At 40.3% G+C, this 24057-nt stretch overlaps 2 protein-coding genes across 2 annotated transcripts in view; both read left to right on the top strand.

Annotated features, from left to right (window-relative positions):
• The first annotated feature begins 857 nt into the window (after positions 1–857).
• LOC124039164 (patched domain-containing protein 3-like) lies at positions 858–8235 on the top strand. The gene is made up of 4 exons (XM_046355069.1): positions 858–1637; positions 6280–6401; positions 6535–6680; positions 6794–8235. Exons 1-4 carry the CDS (start codon positions 915–917, stop codon positions 8098–8100), a joined length of 2298 nt encoding a protein of 765 aa, XP_046211025.1. The 5' UTR covers positions 858–914; the 3' UTR covers positions 8101–8235.
• A 4890-nt stretch (positions 8236–13125) lies between these two features.
• gpr158a (G protein-coupled receptor 158a) overlaps positions 13126–24057 on the top strand; it is a 112771-nt gene continuing 101839 nt past the window's right edge. Inside the window, exon 1 of the mRNA XM_046355982.1 lies at positions 13126–14457. Within this exon, the coding sequence (XP_046211938.1) occupies positions 13565–14457 (893 nt within the window). The 5' untranslated portion in view covers positions 13126–13564. The remainder of the gene's footprint in view (positions 14458–24057) is intronic.

The following is a 24057-nucleotide window of genomic DNA, read 5'->3' as shown; positions in this document are numbered from 1 at the left end:
TGTAGCTACATGTAAGTGACTAGGCAATCAGGATAGATAATAAACAGAGTAGCAACAGTGAAGAGTGTGAAAGTGTGTGAGTGTGCGGTGTCACTATGCATGTGTGTGTTTTATGTGTGTGAGCGTATGTAGTGTGTGTGTGTGTGTGTGTGTGTGTGTGTGTGTGTGTGTGTGTGTGTGTGTGTATGTGTGTGTTGGAGGGTCAGTGTAGTTTAACCGAGTGTGCAGGTAGAGTCCAGTGTGTGTGCATAAAGCCAGAGAGTCAGTGCAAATAGTCAGGGTAGCCATTTGATGAACTGTTCAGCAGTCTTATGGCTTGGGGAGCCTTTTGGTCCCAGACTTGGCGTTCCGGTACCGAACAGTCTATGAATCAGTGAAATGACCCATTTAATGTTAAATAGGTTATAGGTATCAGTTGATATTTAGTTGTGAACTTCTTACACAATTGTACCTCAAGAAAACTCCCAGTACAACCTTTGGATGACTTTTTTTTAATCAAAGAAGTTAAATAAAATACAAAAAAAGTGAAATAATGTATTTGACGTTCATGTAATCTCTGTGGTTACGTTGCCAAAATATTGACTCTGTTGTGTTCTTTCTCAATTGTAACCTGTAGTAACCCAAGCCCTATGATCAACTTCCTTAGGGGGGATATTTGTATAGTTTTCTTATTTGTTTAGGGAAGTTGTTTGACTTTCCACAATTGTATTATTTTTATTAAAGCCTTTTATTCTTTTATCTAAATTTGCAAACAACCCAACCCTTCTTGTTCCGAAAGGTCAGGTGTACTGTAGGAGTACAGTTTATGAATAAATATGCCTGTCAGTCTTTAACCAGTCTCTAAGTTATAGAAAGGCCATCAGCAGCCTCAGCTTTCTACTGTACCTGAATGAAGAACAAGCTCAAGTCATAGGATGGGCTGCCAACGTACAGACTGCATTGAGAAGCCCTTGTCGAATCTCTTTGAGAAATTTGGACGAATTGTTGGCACCTACCCGGTCTGGTTTTTTGTTATAACTCTAATAGTATCCGGAATTCTGGGAGGAGGGTTTTATTTTCTGAAAGACAGGGAGGATAATGACATTGAACGACAATTTACACCGAGGAGTGGACCCTCAAAGATTGCTAGGGCCTTTGTCAAAGAGAACTTTCCAAATGACAACGCAGAGTTCTCAAGCCAGAGGCTCTATGAAGAAGGGAATTACGCATCAATCATTGTGGTATCCAATGACAAATCAAATATTCTAAGCACAGAACATTTGAAGAACATTATCAAAGTGAACGATAAGGTTAAAGATATCTCAGTTGATGTAGACCAAAGGGAGTTGAAGTTCAGCCATTTATGTGCAAAGACAAATGGACATTGTGTGTCAAATGAGATTTTAGAAATTATTGACTTCAATGCAAGCAGAATTGAGCAGACAAACATTACTTTCCCTCTATATACACACAAATCAAGACAAATCTTTCTGGGATCTGCAATAGGTGGGGTTCAAGTAAATGTCAAAAGTGAAGTCAAAAGTGCCAAAGCTGTAAAGCTTTTCTACTTCTTGGAAAGTCACTCCACCAGAGCTGAGGTATGGCTAAAAGAATTCCAAAGGATCCTATCAGATGAGAGAGACAATGAAAATATTAAGGTATGTATGTCATTGAAATAACAGCATATATGTACTATAGCTTTAGCCAACCTTATGAGAGCATTACAACGGAGAGGGTTGGCTAGGTTACTTTCTAGATGTAATCCGAAAACATCCTTTCTGAATTTAAAAGTAATCCAAGGAGTAATCATCTAGTTTTTCAAAAGTATCTGTAATCTGATTACAATATTTTTGCTGGTAACATAACTGATTACAGTTAGTTTTTTATAAATCCGATTACATGTAACATGTAACTTACATGTAATCAGTTGCTCCTCAAATCTGACTACAGAAAATTGAAAAAAAAGTGTTGTCATGAAAACAAGCTTAAAGTACTGGTGTAGTACTTCACAAGAAGGTTACATAAATCAGCATTAACTAATCATTTAGTATTTAGCAGATGCTCTTATCCAGAGTGACTTACTGTAGTGAGTGCAAAGATTTATGTACTGGTCCCCCATGGGAAACAAACCCATAACCCTGTCGTTGCATGCACCATGCTCTACCAACTGCGCCATTATAAGCTAACAATTATCAATTTGATTCGCAAAACATGGGCAATATTTAAATATTTGTTTTACTTTTACTGTTGACAAGCTATAACCCAAGTATAAATACAGGAAAGTGCACACACAAAAAGGGTTCATTTTTTTTTTTTTTTTAGAAAAATAGATGCAAACATCAAGGAGTAGGTCTGATGGATATTTGTGGTGTCATCGGCCTCCCCCTCGCTTGAGAAACAATAGAGGAGCAATAGAAAACAAAAGAGGAAAGTGCCATCCATCAGCATGGACCAACATCGATGTGGAACGTTTCCGACTTCGAGAATCCATGCCCCGAAGAATAAAGGTTGTTTTGTAGGCAAAGTGGGGTCGTAGATGGGTGCACCTAATAAACTGGCAGGTGAATGTATGTTCTTGGTAACAAGTGGTGGCACTAATGAGACATTAAAGGTATTTTCTGAGCTATATAGTTCGAATCAGAGTTGGACTATTTGTTACATTGTATTTTTGTGATTTTGTAACTGGTTGGTTTCACATTCCCAAAATTTCAAACTAACAAAAAATTCCTAAATAAAACCACGTGTTCATGCAATATGTTTGTTTATTGGACAAACATAATCACGTCAAATCCATTTATGATTATCATGAAGCATCACTTGTCTTACAATCTTCATATTACTTTTGCTCTGGTCTTTCAACAAAGTGCGGGAGCGCAAAAATCCGCTCTCACTGCAAGGTGAATAGGTTATATTCATGTAGCCTTTATCCCGGTATAGCCCCCAGATGCATCGGGTGCGCTCATAAATGAGCTCCTACTCACTGAATGTTTCAGAGATATCAAGTTATGATGCTGCGTGTATTTAATCAAATGCTCCCAGTCAAACAACCAATAATTATGTGCGCTTCTGATTATTTTCCTGTGTTTGGTCCGGACTGCATTCTCACCTACAGCTAACCGAACCATTGTATGAACTGAATATGACCGAGACCACCCTGTTTGAGCGAACCACGCGGTGTGTTGTTGTTTAGTGCGCTCCGGAATGCGCACCAGTTCAAACAATCCAACTAAGGGGGTAAACGGAAACCCACCAGAGTGCGAAACCCCCTAATGCATTCCAGACCAGACTGTCGCAATTTCAAATCCCTAGAGGATTTATGTCAAGTGTCCCTGAGCACTTCTATTTTTTAGTTGGTGTTTTTGCTGAGTCAAGTTAAGGTTCGGTAGCCGAAGTCTACGCCCCTTCATAGGTGATTCGCCAACAGTACTACTGTTAAAAGGAGTGGGAACTATGGACGGAATTCTTCAATAAAGTCTTTGTCATTGCATGAAATGCGACTAGTTTTCATGCACATTTTTTTCACTTGAGAACTACTGCACCAAACATCGTAGTTAGATGTAAAATTGCGCGACTAAGATTTCCTCAGTAAAAAAGTCTAAATGAATTAGATTAATTGATTTATCTTAGATTAATACATAATATTTTAAGGAAGTGTATACTGACAAAATTGTAGCTACCTTGCCTCAAGAGGGACAAACAGTAACATGGCCGCTTTTTTTCTCGTTTTTCAGGCGAAGGCCTATAAGGGAGTATGGGAGGCACAGACATTCGTTTCGCCGAGACGGATTTCTTCTAGGAGCAAACCAAACCTATTATCAATCAATCAAATGTATTTATAAAGCCCTTCTTACATCAGCTGATGTAACAAAGTGCTGTACAGAAACCCAGCCTAAAACCCCAAACAGCAAGCAATGCAGGTGTAGAAGCATTTTACAGTCACCTTTAGAGAAAAAAACACGGAACTGTCATTTCTCTCTGTTTATTTGAGCTGTTCTTGCCATAATATGGACTTGGTATTTTACCAAATAGCGCTATCTGCTGTATACCACCCCTACCTTGTCACAACACAACTGATTGGCTCAAATGCATGAAGTAATTCCACAAATTAACTTTTAACAAGGCACACCTGTTAATTGAAGTGCATTTCAGGTGACTACCTCATAAATGTCAAGAGTGTGCGAAGCTGTCGTCAAGGCAATATATACACATAAAATATAAAATGCATTTTATAATGTAGAAATGAGTAAAAATAAAGAAAAACCCTGGAATGAGTCGTTGTGTCCAAACTTTTGACTGGTACTGTATGTACCGGTAACCTTATTTTAAGCATTAACATGTTCAGTAATGGCATGGCTACAGCACTTGAAATATAGAACTCTATGTACTTTGCTAGGCAGCTAAACATTGACTGGAGAACTGCAGCAAGCTAGCTAGCTACAGTACCTTCAGAAACTAGTCAGACCCTTTGACTTTTTCCACATTTTGTAATGTTACAGCCCTATTCTAAAATTGATTACATTGTTATTGTTATCTCATCAATCTACACACAATACCACATAAAGACAAAGCAAAAACAGACATTATTGCTAATTTATAATAAAAACATGATTGAAATACCACATTTGCATAAGTATCCAGACCCTTTACTAAGTACTTTATTGAAGCACCTTTGGCATCGACTACAGCTTGGAGTCTTCTTGGGTATGACGCTACAAACATGGCACACATGTATTTGGGGAGTTTCTCCCATTCTATTCTGAAGATCCTCTCAAGCTCTGTCAGGTTGGATGGGGAGAGTATCTGCACAGCTATTTTCAGGTCTCTCCAGAGATGTTCGATCAGGTTCAAGTCCAGGCTCTGGCTGGGCCACTCAAGGACATTCAGAGACTTGTCCCGAAGCCACTCCTGCATGGTCTTGGCTGTGTGCTTAGTGTCATTGTCCTGTTGGAAGGTGAACCTTCACCACGGTCTAAGGTCCTGAGCACTCTGGAGCAGGTTTTCATCAAGGATCTTTCTGTACTTTGCTTCGTTCATCTTTGCCACAATTCTGACTAGTCTCCCAGTCCCTGTTGCTGAATAACATCCCCACAGAATGATGCTGCCACCACCATGCTTCACTGTAGGGATGGTGCCACGTTTTCTGCAGACATGACACTTGGCATTCAGACCAGAGAATCTTATTTCTCATGGTCAGAGTACTTTAGGTACATTTTGATGGGATGTCATGTGCCTTTTACTGAGGAGTGGCTTCCGTCTGGCCACTCTACCATAAAGGCCTGATTAGTGGAGTGCTACAGAGATGGTTGTCCTTCTGGGAGGTTCTCCCATCTCCACAGAGGAACTCTAGAGCTCTGTTAGAGTGACCATCGGGTTCTTGGTCACCTCCCTGACCGAGGCCCTTTCCCCCCGATTGCTCAGTTTGGCCGGGCGGACAGATTTAAAATCCTTCAATGAGGCCTTCAATGCTGCAGACATTGAAGGTACCCTTCCCCGGATCGGTGCCTTGACACAACACTGTCTTGGAGCACTACGGTCAATTATTTTGACCTCATGGCTTGGTTTTTGCTCTGACATGCTTTGTCAACTGTGGAACCTTTTATAGACAGTTGTGTGCCTTTCTAAATCATGTATAATCAATTGAATTTACCACAGGTGGACTCCAATCAAGTTGTAGAAACATCACAAGGATGATCAATGGAAACAGGATGCACCAGAGCTTAATTTCAAGTCTCATAGCAAATAGTCTGAAAACTTATGTAAATATGGTATTTCCTATATTTTTGTAAATATATAATTTTTAACATTTGCAAACATGTCTAAAAACCAGTTTTCACTTTGTCATTTCGGGGTATTGGGTGTAGATTGCGAAGGATTTTGTTTTATTGATTTAATTTTTTAGAATAAAGCTATAACGTAACAACATTTTGAAAAGTCAAGGGTTCTGAATACTTCCTGAAGACACTGTATATGACAAATTGAATAGAATATAAACTATGGACGATATTTTCAGAACATTGCTATTTCAATGTATTTGTTAATCATTTTCTCATGCTAAAACATTAATTAATTCAAATGTATGTAACCATATTGTAAAGTGTTACCAAGTACAGTAGTGGCATGGCTACAGCACTTGAAATATAACATTCTTTGTCCTTTACAAACCAGAGGAATCTTCTATACCAGAGTTATGATACTGCTCTTGTGGATTTTTGACTTTTAAGTAGGCCCTATATTGAAATATATATATATATATATATATTGTTTAACAGTTGCTTCTCCGTGGAACATTTCATTGTGTAGGTGTTTTACTATACATCACAATCGAAGCAGGAGGAGATAGAAAAACACACCACAGACGGGATTCCATTGTTCTCAGCCACATATGCCCTTGCCATCGCCTTCTCAGTCATATCTTGCCTAAGGTAAGCAGATTTTCTGTTGTTGTTGTTGACCAAATTGACCAGTCGCTGTCAAAGTATGGTAAATTTTGTTATTCAACTGTCGATCATTCCAAGTAAATTGGGTTGTTTGTGGATGACAACCATTTTGTCTTAGGCTGGACAATGTGAGGAACAAAGTGTGGGTGGCTGCTACTGGTGTCCTCTCTGCTGGCCTGGCCGTGCTGTCCTCATTTGGATTGATGTTTTACATTGGAATTCCCTTTGTCATTACTGTGGCAAACTGTCCTTTCCTTATACTCGGTAAGATCATGTATGGAGTCAATAATAAGTCCATTTTCAATGTCAGGTTAAATGCAGTTCAAAGCTCCAACTGACTCTGTTCACTAGATGACAACAGCATGTATACTTTACAGGAATTGGTGTCGATGACATGTTCATTATGGTGTCAAACTGGCAGCAGACCAATGTCAAAGACCCCGTGGAGAAACGCATGGCACACACCTACAAAGAAGCTGCCATGTCTATAACCATCACCACCTTGACTGACGTCCTTGGGTTTTACATTGGACTCACGTCCGACTTTCTGTCAGTACAATATTTCTGTCTGTATACAAGCACTGCCATTATATTTTGCTACATTTACAATGTCACATTCTTTGGAGCTTTCCTGGCATTGAATGGGAGGAGAGAAAGAAGCAACAGACACTGGTTGACTTGCATAAAGATCCCATCTGAGAATCCCAAAGAATGTTCTAATGGGTATAGTATGTGTTGTGTGGGAGGGAACTATGATAAAGCCACTGGGACAGAGAAAGAACAGCCAATCAATAATTTCTTTAAGAAATACTATGGTCCTTTTCTGACAAAACCATGGACCAAAGTAATTGTAATCTTTATTTATGCTGGGTATTTGGCAGCAAGCATCTATGGGTGTTTTCAAATACAGCAAGGAATTGATCTTCGTGATTTGGCGGCTGATGACTCTTATGTTATTCCGTATTATAACAATGACAGGAAATACTTCTCTACTTATGGTCCTAATGTCATGGTAATTGTCAGTGAGAAATTTCCATATTGGGATAAGAACAAACGATCTGAACTCCACTCCTGCATGGATGACTTCAAGAAGCTTCAATTTATTACGGATGATTTGTATACATCCTGGCTAGATTACTATGAAGGCTATGCACGAAGTACACATTTAAACATTGATGATGAAATTGTATTCAGTGCAAATTTATTTTTATTTCTGAATTTGTACCCTGATTTTAAGCAAGATGTGAACTTCACCAGTAACGCTATCCATGCTTCTCGATTCTTCATCCAAACGGTTCATATAGTCAATGCCAGTATGGAAATTGAAATGGTGAACAGCCTTAAAGAAACAGCAGAAGGTTGTAGTGTTGTCCCATTGATGGTTTACCACCCGGCATTCATCTACTATGACCAGTATGCTGTTATAGTGAGTGGCACCCTCCAGAATATTGGAGTCACGACAGCAGTCATGTTGATTATCGCCCTTTTACTGATTCCAAACCCTCTCTGTTCTCTGTGGGTGACATTCTCTATCGTCTCTGTCATTGTGGGCGTCACTGGTTTCATGGCATTGTGGGACGTCAATCTAGACTCCATATCCATGATCATTCTTGTTGTCTGCATTGGTTTCACCGTTGACTTCTCTGCCCATATATCCTACGCCTTTGTCTCATGCAAAAATTGAGTGTCAATGAAAGAGTTGTTGATGCTCTCTTTACTTTGGGCTATCCCATAGTACAAGGGGCTAGTTCGACCATTTTAGGTGTGGTGGTTTTGGCTGCTTCCAAGAATCATATTTTCAGGACATTTTTTAAGATTATGTGCTTGGTAATGCTTTTTGGGCTCATTCATGGCATCACTTTCCTCCCAGTGTTTCTAACTTTATTCACATCCAACTCAGAAAAACAAAAAAGTGATCTGAAAAAAGATTTTAAGAGTGGGGTTATGGCTCAAATGAAGCTTGACAAGAAGTGTGTAGCCTGTGACAAAGTATTTGTTACCGATACTTTTTGCAATGACAAACACACAATATGTACACAGAAAACCCACATTTGTGTAATACAAAACAAAAACAATTTGTCTCACGCAATTTGGGCCACAGACCCTGACTGCCCATGAGGCAGTATGGTGATACTAGCCCAGGACGTCTTCCTGTACTGTACAGGTTTGATAGATCTGTCACTGAAGTTATTATTGATGTGTGTCAATTAAGGTGCTGTTTACAGTTGTATTTCTTTGGTTTGTCTATGTTTTTTTCACCTTTTAATATGGTATACAAAATCTACTCATTTTGTACTTTGTATCTGTTGACTTGTGTCCTTTTTCTAAATGTCAAATAAAGGTTGCTTCATATGCCCCGTTTAAATGATATCCAATGGGTATCCAATTGTGTCGCAAGTAGAAATCCTAAGAAACTTGCATTTTTTTGTTGTTGTTGACATTTTAATTTCAACTTTAAAAGGTTATTTTACTGTCACTGGTGTAGAGAGGAGTAGGCAGGAAGCAGTCGCTGGTTTAGAACTACTGAATTTATTAAGCACCCGAGAACAAAGCAGGACGAAACCCAAACACTGTTGTGCTCAAAATACATCTTCATAAACAAAAAGGCACAGGGTGAACCCAAAATGCAAAATATACATTACTCAGGAAATAGTAGGAGAGATTCCTCTCAGGATAACAAGTAACATTTACAATGACCGACAAAAGATAAATGGCAGAGGGAGTAATTATACAGTGATAGAGTGGGGATTGGAACCAGGTGTGTGTAATGAAGGGCGTTTGCCAGCAGTATGTTCGGCAGCAGCTAGGCCGGCAACGCCGAACGCCTGAGCTGGACAGGAGGGGGAGCCAAAGTGAAGGCTGGTGTGACATTTACAACAATTACCTGACGTCTTAGATCACTAAATCAGCTAAATTACCTATCAATACAAGTCTTACAGCTTTTTCAATTCCAGGAGAAATGGCTAAATACATTACTTCCATCTCTAAACGGTCAGAGAGATCTGGACTTAAATGTCTCTCAAAGTGCCAATTACTCTGCATTAAGGTCCTCTGATAAATTATAGTGTACTTTGAACACTGGCATGTATTTTTAAGAGACTTAAAACAAAAAAAACCTTCAGTTTGTCTGTCTAGAATAAATAATTTGAAATGGTTTACATTTGATTGTCTGGGTGTGAAGATATTGAGCAATCTGTCTAGAAAATGTACACCGTACTTAAGCAATAAGGCCCAATGAGGTGTGGTATATGGCCAATATACCACGGCTACGGGCTGTTCTTAGGCACTACGCGATGCGGTATATTGGCCATATATCACAAACCCCAGAGGCGCCTTATTGCTATTATAACGTGGTTACCAACGTAATTAGAGCAGTACAAATACGTTTTGTCATACCCGTGGTATTCGGTATACCACGGTTTTCAGCCAATCAGCATTCAGGGCTCGAACCACACAGTATATAATTTCTAATAGCTACCGTTATAAAACTGGTTGCTTGGATCCTGGATGGTGATTAGACGAGCAGCGTTCCAAGCGGTGCTGTATAGGCCGCCACAGACACACATATGCCTGATAACAGTTCCATCTGAAAAGTAACACTGCTCCGCAATAAGAATATCATGTTCATGTTACTGTTCGAATCTTCTCTTGCGTTTATCCCAATTCGCACATTATTTCCCCTTACTTCCAGGCTAGCATTTAGTTTGGCACAGCGGGGGTTAATATAAGCCTCGGAAACAATGTTTCACTTTTGCTTTTGGATCTCCGTACTTCCGTCCAGAGTGAACAGTACCAAGAAGAGACAGGACGAGACAACTTTTTCTGAGCCAGTGGATATCACGCATCCACGTCATTATCATGGACATATCCAAGTAAATGCCAATTGAAAAAAAGCTCAGACAAACGAAAATGCAGCTAGTGTACTGTCATTCCAGGTTCAATGTTTGAGTGACTCAGTTAGCTAAAGTTGGCTAGCTAGCTAGCAAGTGACAAAAACATTAGCTGTCCAGCCTGCATAGCAACAATTTGGTTGAGAACGGATTGTATTATTTTTTAACTTAAACACAATTTATGCAATTCCTCAACCAATATATTGGAAAAGCAGAGGTTTGAGATGTGGCTGATAACAATGGGTGCACCTGCTTCTGCTGATCCATAATATTGTCTTGGATGTTGGGTTTAGTTCCCTAGTGGTCCTCAGGAGGCACCCCAGCACCCAGCTGTCACACACCCTCCCTCCCCTCCGTCACGGCTGTATTCCCCCAGCCTCAGCCTCCTCCCTGGATGAGATGCCTCCAGCCCAAACAGCGTGACTTGACATGCCCCTACACCCCAGAGAGAGATAGGGGAGAGAGAGAGGTAGAGGGGGAGGTTGAGAGGGGGATGGATAGAAAGAGGGAGAGGGGGATGGATAGAAAGAGGGAAGGAGGGATGGGCTGGAGAGAGCGAGGGGGGGTGGAGAGAGAGAGTGAGCGAGAGATGGAGATAGAGGTGTGTGTGTGGAGGGGGGGGGGGGTGAAAGACATGCAATGAGATAAATAGAGGGTCCACATGAGTTAATGAAGCCATGATCTTTCAATGATGCTTACTTGAATAACACAAATGAGGGACCCACAGAATACTTTAGATGAGTTTATTGATTGGAAGGTGCACAGGTCTATAGTAGATTGTAGGGGAAATACACGCCTGAATTTGCAAGGTGCTGTTGGCAGGATATAATATAACAGGCTTCAAGGCACACTTCACCTCATTTTATGCCTCACAAGAGGTCTAAAGTAGAACTGGAGTCCATATTCTATTCTATTCTATTAGTCGGATTAGTTTGAAATCAATAAGGTGTGCGGCTACATTAGCAAATTCATAGAAATGGCTTCATTCTTTGAATCTTTTATTTATTTATTATCTTGTTGAGAATAATGTACCGCCCATGAGGTTAGAGAGTTATAGCTTGATTGACAACTTGATTGATTGTAAGGATAGCGGGACCCATTGAAAAGGTGTCAAAAGACTAAGATGCAAAGGTGACAGGAAATGTGCTGTGAATGCCTGACTGTTGTATTGATGGTCTTGGTTGTAAGGAATGTTGTTGATGAAGCGAAAAATGTACTTTAAATATTCATGCCCATAAACATTTATGAGGGTTATAGTGACACCCTATGGCCAACAAGATATCACAGACTCACGTCATTTCTTGACGTCCTTGGAGAAACGTTATTTTTTTACTAGTAACCTGACTTCATCTCCCGTCATCCTGTATTTAGGCACACAGCTCCCGCATAGGCTCCAGACAATCTAGGTATATATTAGGCACACAGAAACAACTACTGTTGGCACAGAATGCATTGATTGTAGTACAAATTCCATTACCATATAAACTGGATATGGAATTGAGTAAGAATGTTAGCCATTGTGTGTGTGACAGTGTTTCACTGCAAATTGCGTCTCACATATTGTTTCATTTATAAAGACGAGTGAAACTGACATTGCATAATATGACAGTGTGTACTTGTGCAACTCAAGCCACGCCCTAGAATTCATTTAGGATGTCTAAAACGAGAAAAATCTGTTTTTGTGCCACCTGACCCAGTGACGCAAGTCCAAAGAAAGATGAAGTCGTTTGTTATTTGATATTACCTTGTTTACAGACATGAGCCAACGGATTAAGCGGTCGTGCAGCTGCAATGACTCATTGCACCATGATTCACAACATAAAACGTTTTACATGCAGCCTGTTCTATTTTCCGGTGGTCCCTCGTCGCCTTTTCTTGGACCATATTTGTCTGCGAGGCAGAAAGGATGCAATACAATTTCGATGCCACATAGCCTACTTTGGCTGCGTCTGCAGGCAGCCCAATTCTGATCCTTTTTTTCCCACTAATTGGTCTTTTGACCAATCACATCAGTTCTGAAAAAGATCTGATTTGAAAATATCTGATAGTGGAAAAAATATCAGATTTCGGTAGCCTGTGTAAATTCAGCCATTGTGACATCATTCAATATGTATTCAAATGTGTCTAATCAATTTGTGATGAATGGTTTTGTATTTAGCCTACATTGTGGTTGCCTCCTTTGGCTTGTAGTCACTAACGGATTTATTAATAAAGAAAGCAACGTAATCTGCGCTGTGGCATGTTTTTAGCATTAATCATCAATCCATTTGTAGCCTATACCTATTATAGAGTAGGCTTTAGCGCCTCAACAGATTGACTCTGCACAATCTTAACCCACAACTGACAATCTACTCTTCCTACAACATCTACATTTTCAATTTGTAGTAAATTCTGCTCTTATCCCAGTTGACTAGCATATGGACAGCGTCGTTTATAACACTTAGCCTAAATAAATAAACACCGCGTATTTTACGACAAAATACTTTATCAATAAAATCCCCAAATAATGTAAACCTATCTTTAGAACGTTATTAAAGATTATAATAACCGAAAGTCTCCCTCTAAAAATCATCATCTGGGAGAGATCACAGGTTGCTGAGCGAGCGACTCCTTTCCTTGCCTGTTTTTCTCGAGCGCAGCTTTCAGCACTGGACAGCTCCTTCGCCGCTCCACCTAACCCGCGCTCCCATTGCAATGATTGACAGAGGAAACGGCCATACGCGAATCAAGGGCACTTTAGAAATCCTATAAGATAATGAAGGAGACGGGCTTTAAGAACGAATGGTTCCCGATGTCCCCACGGTTTAGTTACTGCTTGTTGTGGACGGAAGAGGGCGGAGTGTGTTTGTCACCCAAGTGTGAAGTACTGACTCGCTGCTTCCAAAAATCTGAGGATTTTTTCCCCGTTTCAATTCAGGCCGTGTACAAACATCACAGTCTAAGGAGGACGCCAAGCAACACCCAAGCCCGTGTTGGATGTTATTTAGATTGGTTTACCAAACGGAATCAGAGAGGATAAAACAGCTGCAAGCGGGAGACACAATAACAAGCCAAACGTGACATATGTTTGGAGAAAAAATAAGGGATTTGATTAGAGATTTCAAAATAGTTCTCTTATTTTCAGGAGCCAAGTGTGGAAGTCGCGTGAATATCTACAGGTGAAAAAAAAAAGATTTTGTAACTGAGAAATTGGCTCGCTCTATGGTGCCCAACGCAATCATTTGCTGAGCATCAACCCAGTCGCCAAACATCTGTAAAATGATTGGGGATATGGCTGTTTTCCGTTTATCAATACTGTTGCAAGTGGGATTTGTTATTGGATCAAATTATAGACATGTGGAGTGGCCAGAGCACGAGCGAGATATCAGAGCACAGCAGCCGATCTACAACACTCATATCAAGTACCAACAAGCACATCTTCGTGCGTCTCATCTGCCAAAAGGCGCGACAGAGCGCTCTGTCTTGCCGCAGACTATTGAGGAGCATCTTCCTCGGGTCGTTACGGCGTTTTTACACACAGGGGATTCTACTACCTTAAAACATGCCAACTGCTCACGGAGATACGAGCTCAGTGCTCTGCGAGGAAGGTCTCATACGGACCCGCATTATACCATGCACAGCGTGCTAGACACTGTGATGCACGCTACTAACTTCCTAAACATGATACTGCAAGCCAACAGGTCAAGGGAGCAGAGTCTCCGAAGAGACATTGAGTGGTACCACGCGCTGGTCAGGAGTATATTGGAGGGGGACTCCAAGATCCACAGGGCCGTGGTCATATTCAACACTGAGTCGTCTGCCCAAGGGCCCTCTGTCTTTCTCCAAGCTACGAGAGCAGGAGGCGAGATAGTTCTCCAGGATCTCTCCAGCACGGCCCACCATCACCTCAAAAACAGAACGGCCGAGACAGAGTGGTACCACGACATCAAAGACAAGAAGAAGCCCCACTTCCACAAAAGGGTGTTGAGCCAAGACATTACATCAGTTGACGCTTCTCTGAATAGAGGAGAGAGTTTCATACCTGACAAATCCCATATCAAATGGTCAGCACCATACCTGGAGTGTGAACACGGGAATTTCATCCCGCGGTGGCTTTTGACCCTATCAGCTGGTTTCTATGGCCTCAAACCCAACCTGGCTCCAGAGTTCAGGTATGGTTGAACTACTACTGTTGTTTCAGTCATTATTCATAAGCATTGCACCCAGGAGATACCAGAATAGTAGGCCTATGCTGCTGCTGTAAGGTAACGTTACTTTTGGCACATGAGTAAAGTAGTGAGGCAGCCGCATGCTGGTGTCTTTGTGTAGCCTATACTTGTTCTGTTTAAGTCACCTTTCTTAAAAGACACCAATGCCCAACACAATATAATACATTTCAGTTGGTGTGGTAGGTCTACTGGTACTCCGTACTTTGGCGTGAAAGCTAATTATTGATTTCAAGTTATCTACCGCCGCCGTTGTTTCCAACGGGTGTCGCTCCTTCTCTCGTCTAACAACGCGCGTTGGGAAAGCGTCACTGCAGGTGCAGAGGATGATGCTAAAAATAACTCCCGATGTTATTCCGTTGCAACGATGGAAACCTCTGGCTAATTAATTTTTCAAACTCGTACATCTCCTTTATGACTCTTACAGTGTTGGGTGCGTGTTTTCCCTTATCCGAAAAGGAATCCTTCTATTTTCATATCACTCAAATGTGCATAATAAACATAATATCCTGGTATTTCGAGTAAAACTGCATCCAATTGAAATGCGTGACAGTCACTCGCAAGCTCCAGGGTGGCCAGTTTGGGTCTCAGCTGTAACGAGGAATGTTGAAATATATATTCTTGAATATGAGTGTTTTATCTATTATTCATGCTCCAATATGTTTATCACCACTACTGTCTAATAGGGCTCCTGTAAGTGTGGTATTGCCATGTTTACGACAACAGTGGAATAGGTAGCCTAGCCTAAGTGAGGCTCAATAGAATTTTGACCGAAATCTTCGTGATACATTTTTTATTCAGATAGATAGTTGTGTGCACTGCGTTCAATTGATCTTTAATTGACACACACCAGGGTTGCTCACGGAAAGGCATGGATTGCAAATGAGACATATCGTGCTGAACATTGTATAAGGCTTACTATAGCTAGGTTACATTATGCTTTGGAATCAAATTCATTTTCTCTTCCGTTTCCCTTTCCTCATTGCAGATGCAGCATCATGTCCATTTGTGATACCAATGTTGCTTCAATGTAACAACAACGTACAACAAGAATGTTACAATGCATTTTTACCCCATCAACCGTGTAAACTCACTAACAACATCATACTGGTTAAATAGGGGATGTTATGTATTGTCTCGGGTCCTTGGGGAGTGGCCACAACAACATCAATCAATGGTGCATCTTTTCAATCCAATTGATCCCACAGGTACTTCGGAAATGTCTCACCGGTCAGCATTATACATTCTCTTCTGAAAATCATTGTTTTGCGAATCCGTATCCATACATAAAACATTTGTGTTTCACCTCAATGATTAGTTATTAAATAACAGCTTGTATCAGTCTGGTCTTTTCTTACCCCCACATTCAAACTATATGAGAACATGTTGGGATGCTGTCATATGCTCAGCCATTAAGACTGCTGTGTTACCTTTTGTTTAACGCAGAGGATAGGCCTATCTGGTTATAAGATGATATGTGGTTGACCAGGTTTTTACTTAGTCAACATTTTGTTTTGTGACCCATTTCCCTCCACGTTCTCTTTGAATTGTGTGATGTCCAATTACCTCCTCTCAGACTAGATTAAAAGTAAATATATATGTATATATTCTCTTAAAACCTTTCTGTCCCTTACCTCCCCCATACACGGATACAAAGGGGGAAATGTTTGCTAATATACTGCGTCAGACAGCACTTCTCAGTCTCCTATCCAGATCAATACGCAATCAATACAATGATGAATTAATAATGAAAGATGTTCAACAACAACCCTGGGCCATCTTGATTCCAGTCCTTTAATTCTTCAACAGCTACTTTTTGTTTTGACTAATAATGCACTCGTTCTGAATTTGAGATTTGCGCCTCATGTTCAAATTGTTGCCCACAACACGGAGAGGGAAACTGTGAATAAGTTAATGTCTTTCTACAGTTATTCAAAGGAGATTTGAGGAAACTTTATAGTGGCGCAAACACATACTAATCTGTCCCTAAACGGTACAGTAGATTGGTACAGTAGAATGAGTGTGTGTCTATATGAACACGTGTGGATGTGTGTGTGGCAGATAAACCTGCTCACATGGAGGTGTGTGAGCTCACACTCTGAACATCCTCACAATTCATCAACATTTGCCACAGGGGACAAGAGGGAGGCCACAGGGTGTAGTTAGAACAGTGTGTAGAGACATGCTATCTACAGTTCTGGCCACCCATCGGGGATGAGTGTGTGTGTGAGAGAGAGAGAGAAAGTAGTGTATTTTTACATGTATTTATCCGCTTATTTTAGGCACTAAGCGATCTCCATATATACTTCCATTCATATAAGTTTGTAGCCTAAACTGTTTGGAAATTTCCCAGAAATAAGTTGGCAGAAGAGGAGTCTTGTGAGATTTCTGGGCATCCTAGAGCAAAACGGAGAAACCCATCATGTTCCTGAGAGTCTCAGCTTTCAGTCGGGTGCTTTGTAGGTGAAACCGTTTGGATGCTACAGACTTTTATGCGACAAGACCGATTTTCGGGATGCTCTGCCACCTTTCACCACAGATGCCCAAGGGTGATATCGGCAGATGCGGTGGATTGAGATGCAGCCCATGCAAAAAAACATATCTCTAGCTTACACGGACAGATTTTGATGGGGATGTTTTTTATTATGTTAATTAGGTTGTACCATTGTTTGGGTGAAATAAAACGCCTCCCTTTTCCCTGCAATAATCCCTGTCTTTGGATATGTTACACTGTCCTTAGCTTTCGCTGCCTTTTTTCCATTTGCAAGTTTTGGCATGTTCATTCCAGCAACATTGCACACGGTATAGCACTGCTGGTTTGCCTCTGAAGCTAAGCAGGGTCTGTCCCTGGATGGGGGACAAGATGTAGCTGGACGTTGTGAAAGATGTATGTCTTAAACACCCCTTCAAATTAATAGATTTTCCTATTTCAGCCACACCTGTTGCTGACAGGTGCATAAAATCGAGCACACAGCCATGAAATCTCCATAGATAAACATTGGCAGTAGAATGGCCTTACTGAAGAGCTCAATGACTTTCAATTTGATACTGTCATAGGATGCCACCTTTACAACAAGTCAGTTCTTCAAATTTCTGCTCTGCTAGAGGTGCCCCAGTCAACTCTAAGTGCTGTTATTGGGAAGTGGAAATGTCTAGGAGCAACAACGGCTCAGCCGCGAAGTGGTAGGCCACACAAGCTCATAGAACGGACCGCTGAAGCGCATACCAATAACAAAATATCATAACCGTCTGTCCTGGGTTGCAACACTCACTACCAAGTTTCAAATTGCCTCTGGAAGCAACGTCATCACAATAACTGTTTTCTCGGGAGATTCATGAAATGGGTTTCCATGGCCGAGCAGCTGCACACAAGCCTAAGATTACCATGCACAATGCCAAGCGTCGGCTGGAGTGGTGTAAAGCTCGCTGCCATTGGACTCTTGAGCAGTGGAAACACGTTCTCTGGAGTGATGAATCATGCTTCACCATCTGGCAGTCCAACGGACAAATCTGTATTTGGCAGATGCCAGGAGTACTCTACCTGCCCAAATGCATAGTGCCAACTGTAAAGTTTGGTTGAGGAGAAATAATGGTCTGGGGGTGTTTTTCATAGTTTGGGCTGCATCAGATGACCTGGCCTCCACAATCCCCGGACCTCATCCCAATTGAGATGGTTTGGGATGAGTTGGACCGCAGAGTGAAGGAAAAGCAGCCAACAAGTGCTCAGCATATGTGGGAACTCCTTCAAGACAGTTGGAAAAGCATTCCAGGTGAAGCTGTCATCAAGCCAAAGGGTGGCTACTTTGAAGAATCTCAAATATAAAATATGTTTAAGACTTTTTTGGTTACTAGATGATTCCATATGTGTTATTTCATAGTTTTGATGTCTTCACTATCATTTTACAATGTAGAAATTAAATTAAAACCTTGGATTTGTATTTAACCAGTCAAGTCAGTTAAGAACAAATTCTTATTTACAATGACGGCCTAGGAACATTAGGTTAACTGCCTTGATCAAGGGCAGACGACAGATTTTTTATCTAATCAGCTCAGGGATTCGATCTAGCAACCTTTTAATTACTGGCCCAACGCTCTCACCGCTAGGCCACCTGCCGCCCCCGAGTGAGTAGGTGTGTCCAAAATTTTGACTGGTATACCAGGATATCTTCATGTTTTTCTTTGTAAGGGAGCTCACACTCACATTCTGATCAAGCTGGTAAGAACCCAGCAAGGAAAAGTGTCCTTCCCTTTTGACCATATAATTAGCACCTTCTAAACAAATATTTTTCATCTCATGTACTTGGATTGACTTTATTCCCAGTAAGCAACTGAACTCAGTGTTAGAGGATAACATATAATGAAGGGATTAACCTCTCTTTGCTTGACATTTGGAGTCAGTTAAAATAAGATTTGTTTTCATTTGTGCACATGATCGCAGGTACTAGGAACAACTTGACAGGCCAACATTCATGCCGTGATTGCACGGTTGGATACATTAGTCCATCTAGTTTCACAATGCGGTGTCTCGATTACATCAGTTTGAATAGACATTCAGAGAAGCTTTGAGTTGAAAAGACCCCATGAAAACATAGATTCTCTACTCTGTTAATGTGATTGCAAACCCATTCATAATGCACACTACTGTAGTAATACAAAGAAAAGAACAAGAAGGATCATGACCGATATACTACCTACACGTTTATTACTCTATTCAAGATACAAATGTCCTATGAAGTTACAATATTAAACATACTGACTATACGGTAGACTAGAACATGAGTGTCAGAGAATGGACGAGGTAGACACTCTTGGGAAAAAAGGTTCCAAAAGGCTTCTTCGGCTGTCCCTATAGGAGAACCCGTTTTTGGATCTAGTTAGAACCGTTTTTGGGTTCCATGTAGAACCCTCTGTGTAAAAGGTACTGTCTGGAACCAAACATGGTTCTTCAAAGGTTCTCCTATGGGGACAGCCGAAGAACCCTTTTAGGTTCTAGATAGCACCTTTTTTTTAAGTGTAGAGAGGGGACAAGGACAACCATTTAATATAGTTATATACAGTATGCAGTGGTTAAATCTTGGCACTGCCATGATGACTGTACACCAAGCCAAGCAATAATATACATGGTCACTTCTTCATGTGTTGTATTCAATCAAAGCTTCTCTGACCAAAAGTAATTTGTTAAGCCAGTCCAAGTCACATGCTTGCCCACATATAACCAAATATATCATATCTTTCAGAAGAGCACAACACCTTATGCATTATGTCAAAGAATGATCACAATGTCCGATTTTCTCTGGGAAAACGTCTCCAATGTGATGGAAATGTATTAACCTGACAGGACAAGCAGAGACTAATGTGACCAGCTAGCCGCTGGCCGGACTCCGCCTCTGCTGCCTCCATGAAGCAACGCAACCGGGGTCATTTTATAGAGTTCTGTCGCCGGTCATCAAAGCAGACGGAACGCCCACGGCGACTTTAATGTCACAGAAAGCACTGAACGCCGTTCTCTTGAGTGCTCTCGCTTTTCTGTCATAGCGGCACTGCACTTTAAACACCCTCACGTCAACCCTCTTTTCTTTAGACCGTAACCCAGAAATGATTGAGATGATTGAGCAATACCCCCATCTTTATCAAATTAATGAAAAGTGAAAGCATCCATAGTATTGAGAAGATCAAATTTAAGATAATCTCACCATTACTCTTAGTTCAGCGAAACATGCAGACATGGCCATAGCTGAATTGTTTATCCTTTATTACGCCCGGTATTGTTTACAGCATGTATCTTTACCCCTAACTAGCCAGCCCAAACACATCTCTCATTAGGCCTTCTCTACTGTATTGCAGCTCTAGCTCTCTGCAAAAGATTACATGGGGATAGATCTAAAGACATTACAGGATTAAAATCCCTGTATCCCTGTCATGCAACAACAGATGGTGATTTGATTGTCATTAATAAAACCACTGAGATGGTTATTATTAATGAAATGGTTATTATTAATTGCTTTCTCTCTCTATGTAGGGGAAGTCGGGTTTTTGTGTGTCCAATGAGCCTCAGCCGTTTACTCACTGTTCACATTTACCCGATTGGCAACAGAGTATTGACAAGTAACCTCACAGTCCCCATGGCATCAATGGAAAATGTAGGCAAATCCTAGGGATTGTTAGCTAGCCATTGCACATGTCAAATACAACGTTGCTACAGCGCTGTAAAACCATATAATTTACCCTGGCATAACGTTATTGCAACATTACGGTAGGTTTTGTGTTTGTTGCAATTTGAAGTCCCTGATCTCAGAGAGTATGGCTGTCAAAATAATCATTTTCTGTCCTCTCTGATCTTCACAGCTTACTAGCATATTATTCCACTTAGCTAGAGGCATACTGGGGCTTCCTTACTAGCAGTTTCTGGAAGGCCACCATCTCAGCAGATGCTATTGGCACCTCACTGTGCTCCCACTCTGGAGGACAGTGGGATGTCCCGTAGCAGTCAAGCTGTCCAGATAGCAGTCAGCTGCTGAGCCAAACTGAAAGCCGGCTACATAGTTCTCTAATGGAAACCATTCGACCATTGAGAACATACTTTTTTATGTTGCTCTTGGTCCTTCTAGTTAGTATAAGCTTTAGGATTTTAAAGACAATTCTGAACGACTATTCTGCCCCCAAAACCACTCATGTCATCTCAAATTTGAACGTCCACAGTGCAAGGTGTTCTACATTGGACGGACAAAGAGGCGCCTTCAAGACCACTTAGTGGACCACAAGTACACCATACGGCTAGGCAATGAAGACTACTCCATGTCAAGGCACTACAAGTCCTTACACCATGGCAGCCCTGCCTCCCTACAAGCTATGGGTATTGATCATGTTCTGGCCTCAATTAGAAAAGGGTGTCATTTTAAACAGGTAAACCAAAGGGAAAGTTTGGGGATTTACAAACTACATGCCACTAAGGACCCTGTTTTAAATGAAGATATGGATTTCTAACCTGTCCTGTAGGGTCGTGATGGATCCATTTGCTGTCATCTAGTGGACATTTTGCTCTATTGCCCTCAGCTATGTTTAGACTGTTGTGGTCCATGTCGGCTCTGATCTAGTGTACTATAAAATAGATGGCTCTCCTATTCGTAGCACTTGGCCCAGTCATATTCAAGGTTAGAACTACCTTTCTAGGGGTTCTGATGCTTCTAGCCTTGAGTTGAATTTTGATAACATATCTACAGTATTTCACTTTTTAACGTGTATAGTATTGCTTGCTAGCTGTTGTCCAATGCATTCTTTAACCACTCCTTCTTCAAATCAGGGTTGATTGAAAAAAGCTGTTCAAAAGAAGACATTGTATTATCATATCTTTGTACTCTCTGACGAAGGCCATGCAGCTGAAACACGTTGGAGTTTTTAAACTCGGTTTCCATAGAACATGCCATACAAATAAAGGCATTTTAATTAATTATATGAAGAGTGCCTTGGTCCTCCTTTCTTTTTGATGACTATTCTACTCCATTTAGCATTAGGTCTCAGCATTTCTGCAAATCAAACTTAAACTAAATTAAACTTTCTAACCCTACCACCCATCCCCTAATTGGAGTAAAGTGAACAACAACTCTTAGGCTTCTACTTCCAGTTTATACATACTATATACATTTAATGGGCACAGTCTATTTTAAAATAATGATATTTAGTTTGTTTTCACTCCTGTCCATCCTGTAACCTCAACCTCTCCCATCTATTTATTTCACAAAAGTCTTGAACCTACAGTGTATATACATTTAACGGACACAGTATGTTTTACATTAGTTATCTTGTTGTTATTTGTTGTTATTAGTCCCAACCTTCAGCTCCATTCAACCCCCCCATCTATATCTTAACACCATCCATATTGGAATTCTATTTGCAATATATTTTTCAACTGTGCTATGTTTTGCAAAAATTCTGAACCTTTCTATTCTCATAATTTCTACAGATTGTAAAATTAAAAATAAACACTTTTGCTAAAAGTATTATTATGTTATTGATCGATTGACGATGACTTTTCAGATCACCCAGTAGTGCTGTCTGCAGAGTCAGCTCCAGGTAAATGTTGCAATTCTTCAGCCATTCCTGGACCTGTGACCAAAAACAAGCTACATATGGACGGTACCAAAATAAATGATCTATTGATTTTGTCTCTCAGCAAAATCTGCAGAGCTGGGAAGGTTTTATTCCCCCCATGTATATAACATTCTATTGGTTGCAAGAATTGTGTATAATCATTTAAATCTGGCATCGTTTTGCAGGTCAGTTCATAAACCATGTGTCATGGAATCAGTACGTCGAAAATGTCTTCGCAACTATTTTGCAAACTATATGTCACAGTTGTTCTTTTTTTGGTCCGTACTCTTTGGGTAGAGCAGACATTTAGTTTTGTTAGCTGCACGTGTGACATAATTATAATTTTTTTTTTTATCTATTTGAGTTTAACCACAATATTTGTTGAATTATTTGTTTTGTTTTATTTTCTGGTGGATTAAATTGAAATTGCAACCAACTTTAAATGGCTTGTTTAAAAAAATAGTGATTATTTCCTTTTCAAACAACAGAAAGTGCAAGGTTGTAATCTGAATAAAGGGAAAAAGGCCATTCTTGAACATGGGGTGAGACATTCTTATTAATTGGTTAGAGAACCAGTTTGAATTTAAGTGTAGCTTTTGTGTGACTGAAGCCTTTAGTGAGAGGTCTAAATGCTTTAATATTCAATCATTTCTGCCCTCTGAATTCATATTCATTATATCATTCCAAATAAAATGTCATATTTTTTTAATCATAGAATTTAAATAACTGTTCGCTAGGTGTAGGCAAACCATATGGAACTAGGTCAACTGGGATATGACTAAAGAGTCTAAAGATATGACTAAAGAGTCTAAAGATATGACTAAAGAGTCTAAAGATATGACTAAAGAGTCTAAAGATATGACTAAAGAGTCTAAAGATATGACTAAAGAGTCTAAAGATATGACTAAAGAGTCTAAAGATATGACTAAAGAGTCAGGGTGATTTTTCCACAAATAGACAGGTATTTTCCTTTCCATGGTAGTAAGATCTTGTCTATTTTTGCTAACTTTCTTTAAAAATGTATTGGAATGAGATCATTTATTTATTTTGGCAATATGTATACAGAGTATGTCCACCTCAGAACATTTTACTGGTAAACTTCACAGCAATGTAAAAGTTGCATTTTCTTGTGATCCAATAAATAATATAGTACACTTACCATAATTTGGTTGTAATCCAGAGAGGTTAGAAAAAGTATCTAGATCCTCTATGAGGCTGTGGAGGGATCCAAATAGTAGATTCCATCGTACAAGGACACCTTTGTTTTTAAGCCCTGTGTTTCTAATCCCTTGATATTGTTGTTGGATCTGATTTTAATAGCTGACATTTCAATGGCCATAATAAATAGAAATGCCGATAGTGGACCACCTTGTTTTACTCCTCTTCACGGTTTAAAACTTTCTGGGAAGTAGCCATTATTTAATATTTTACACCTAGGGTTACTATACATGACTTCAA

The sequence above is a fragment of the Oncorhynchus gorbuscha genome, linkage group LG07, assembly GCF_021184085.1.
Source record: "Oncorhynchus gorbuscha isolate QuinsamMale2020 ecotype Even-year linkage group LG07, OgorEven_v1.0, whole genome shotgun sequence".
NCBI classification, from domain to species: Eukaryota; Metazoa; Chordata; class Actinopteri; order Salmoniformes; family Salmonidae; genus Oncorhynchus; species Oncorhynchus gorbuscha.
The sequence above is the reverse complement of the archived record's forward strand: the minus strand, read 5'-3'. Positions and strand labels throughout refer to the sequence as shown.

What these genes read in the sequence shown, in the direction of transcription:
- LOC124039164 (XM_046355069.1), top strand. Translation starts at nt 915, where the DNA reads ATGGGCTGCCAACGTACAGACTGCATTGAGAAGCCCTTGTCGAATCTC. An exon ending in GAGACAATGAAAATATTAAG is followed by an intron (nt 1,638 to 6,279) that starts GTATGTATGTCA and finishes TTCATTGTGTAG; the next exon opens with GTGTTTTACTATACATCACA. An exon ending in TCAGTCATATCTTGCCTAAG is followed by an intron (nt 6,402 to 6,534) that starts GTAAGCAGATTT and finishes ATTTTGTCTTAG; the next exon opens with GCTGGACAATGTGAGGAACA.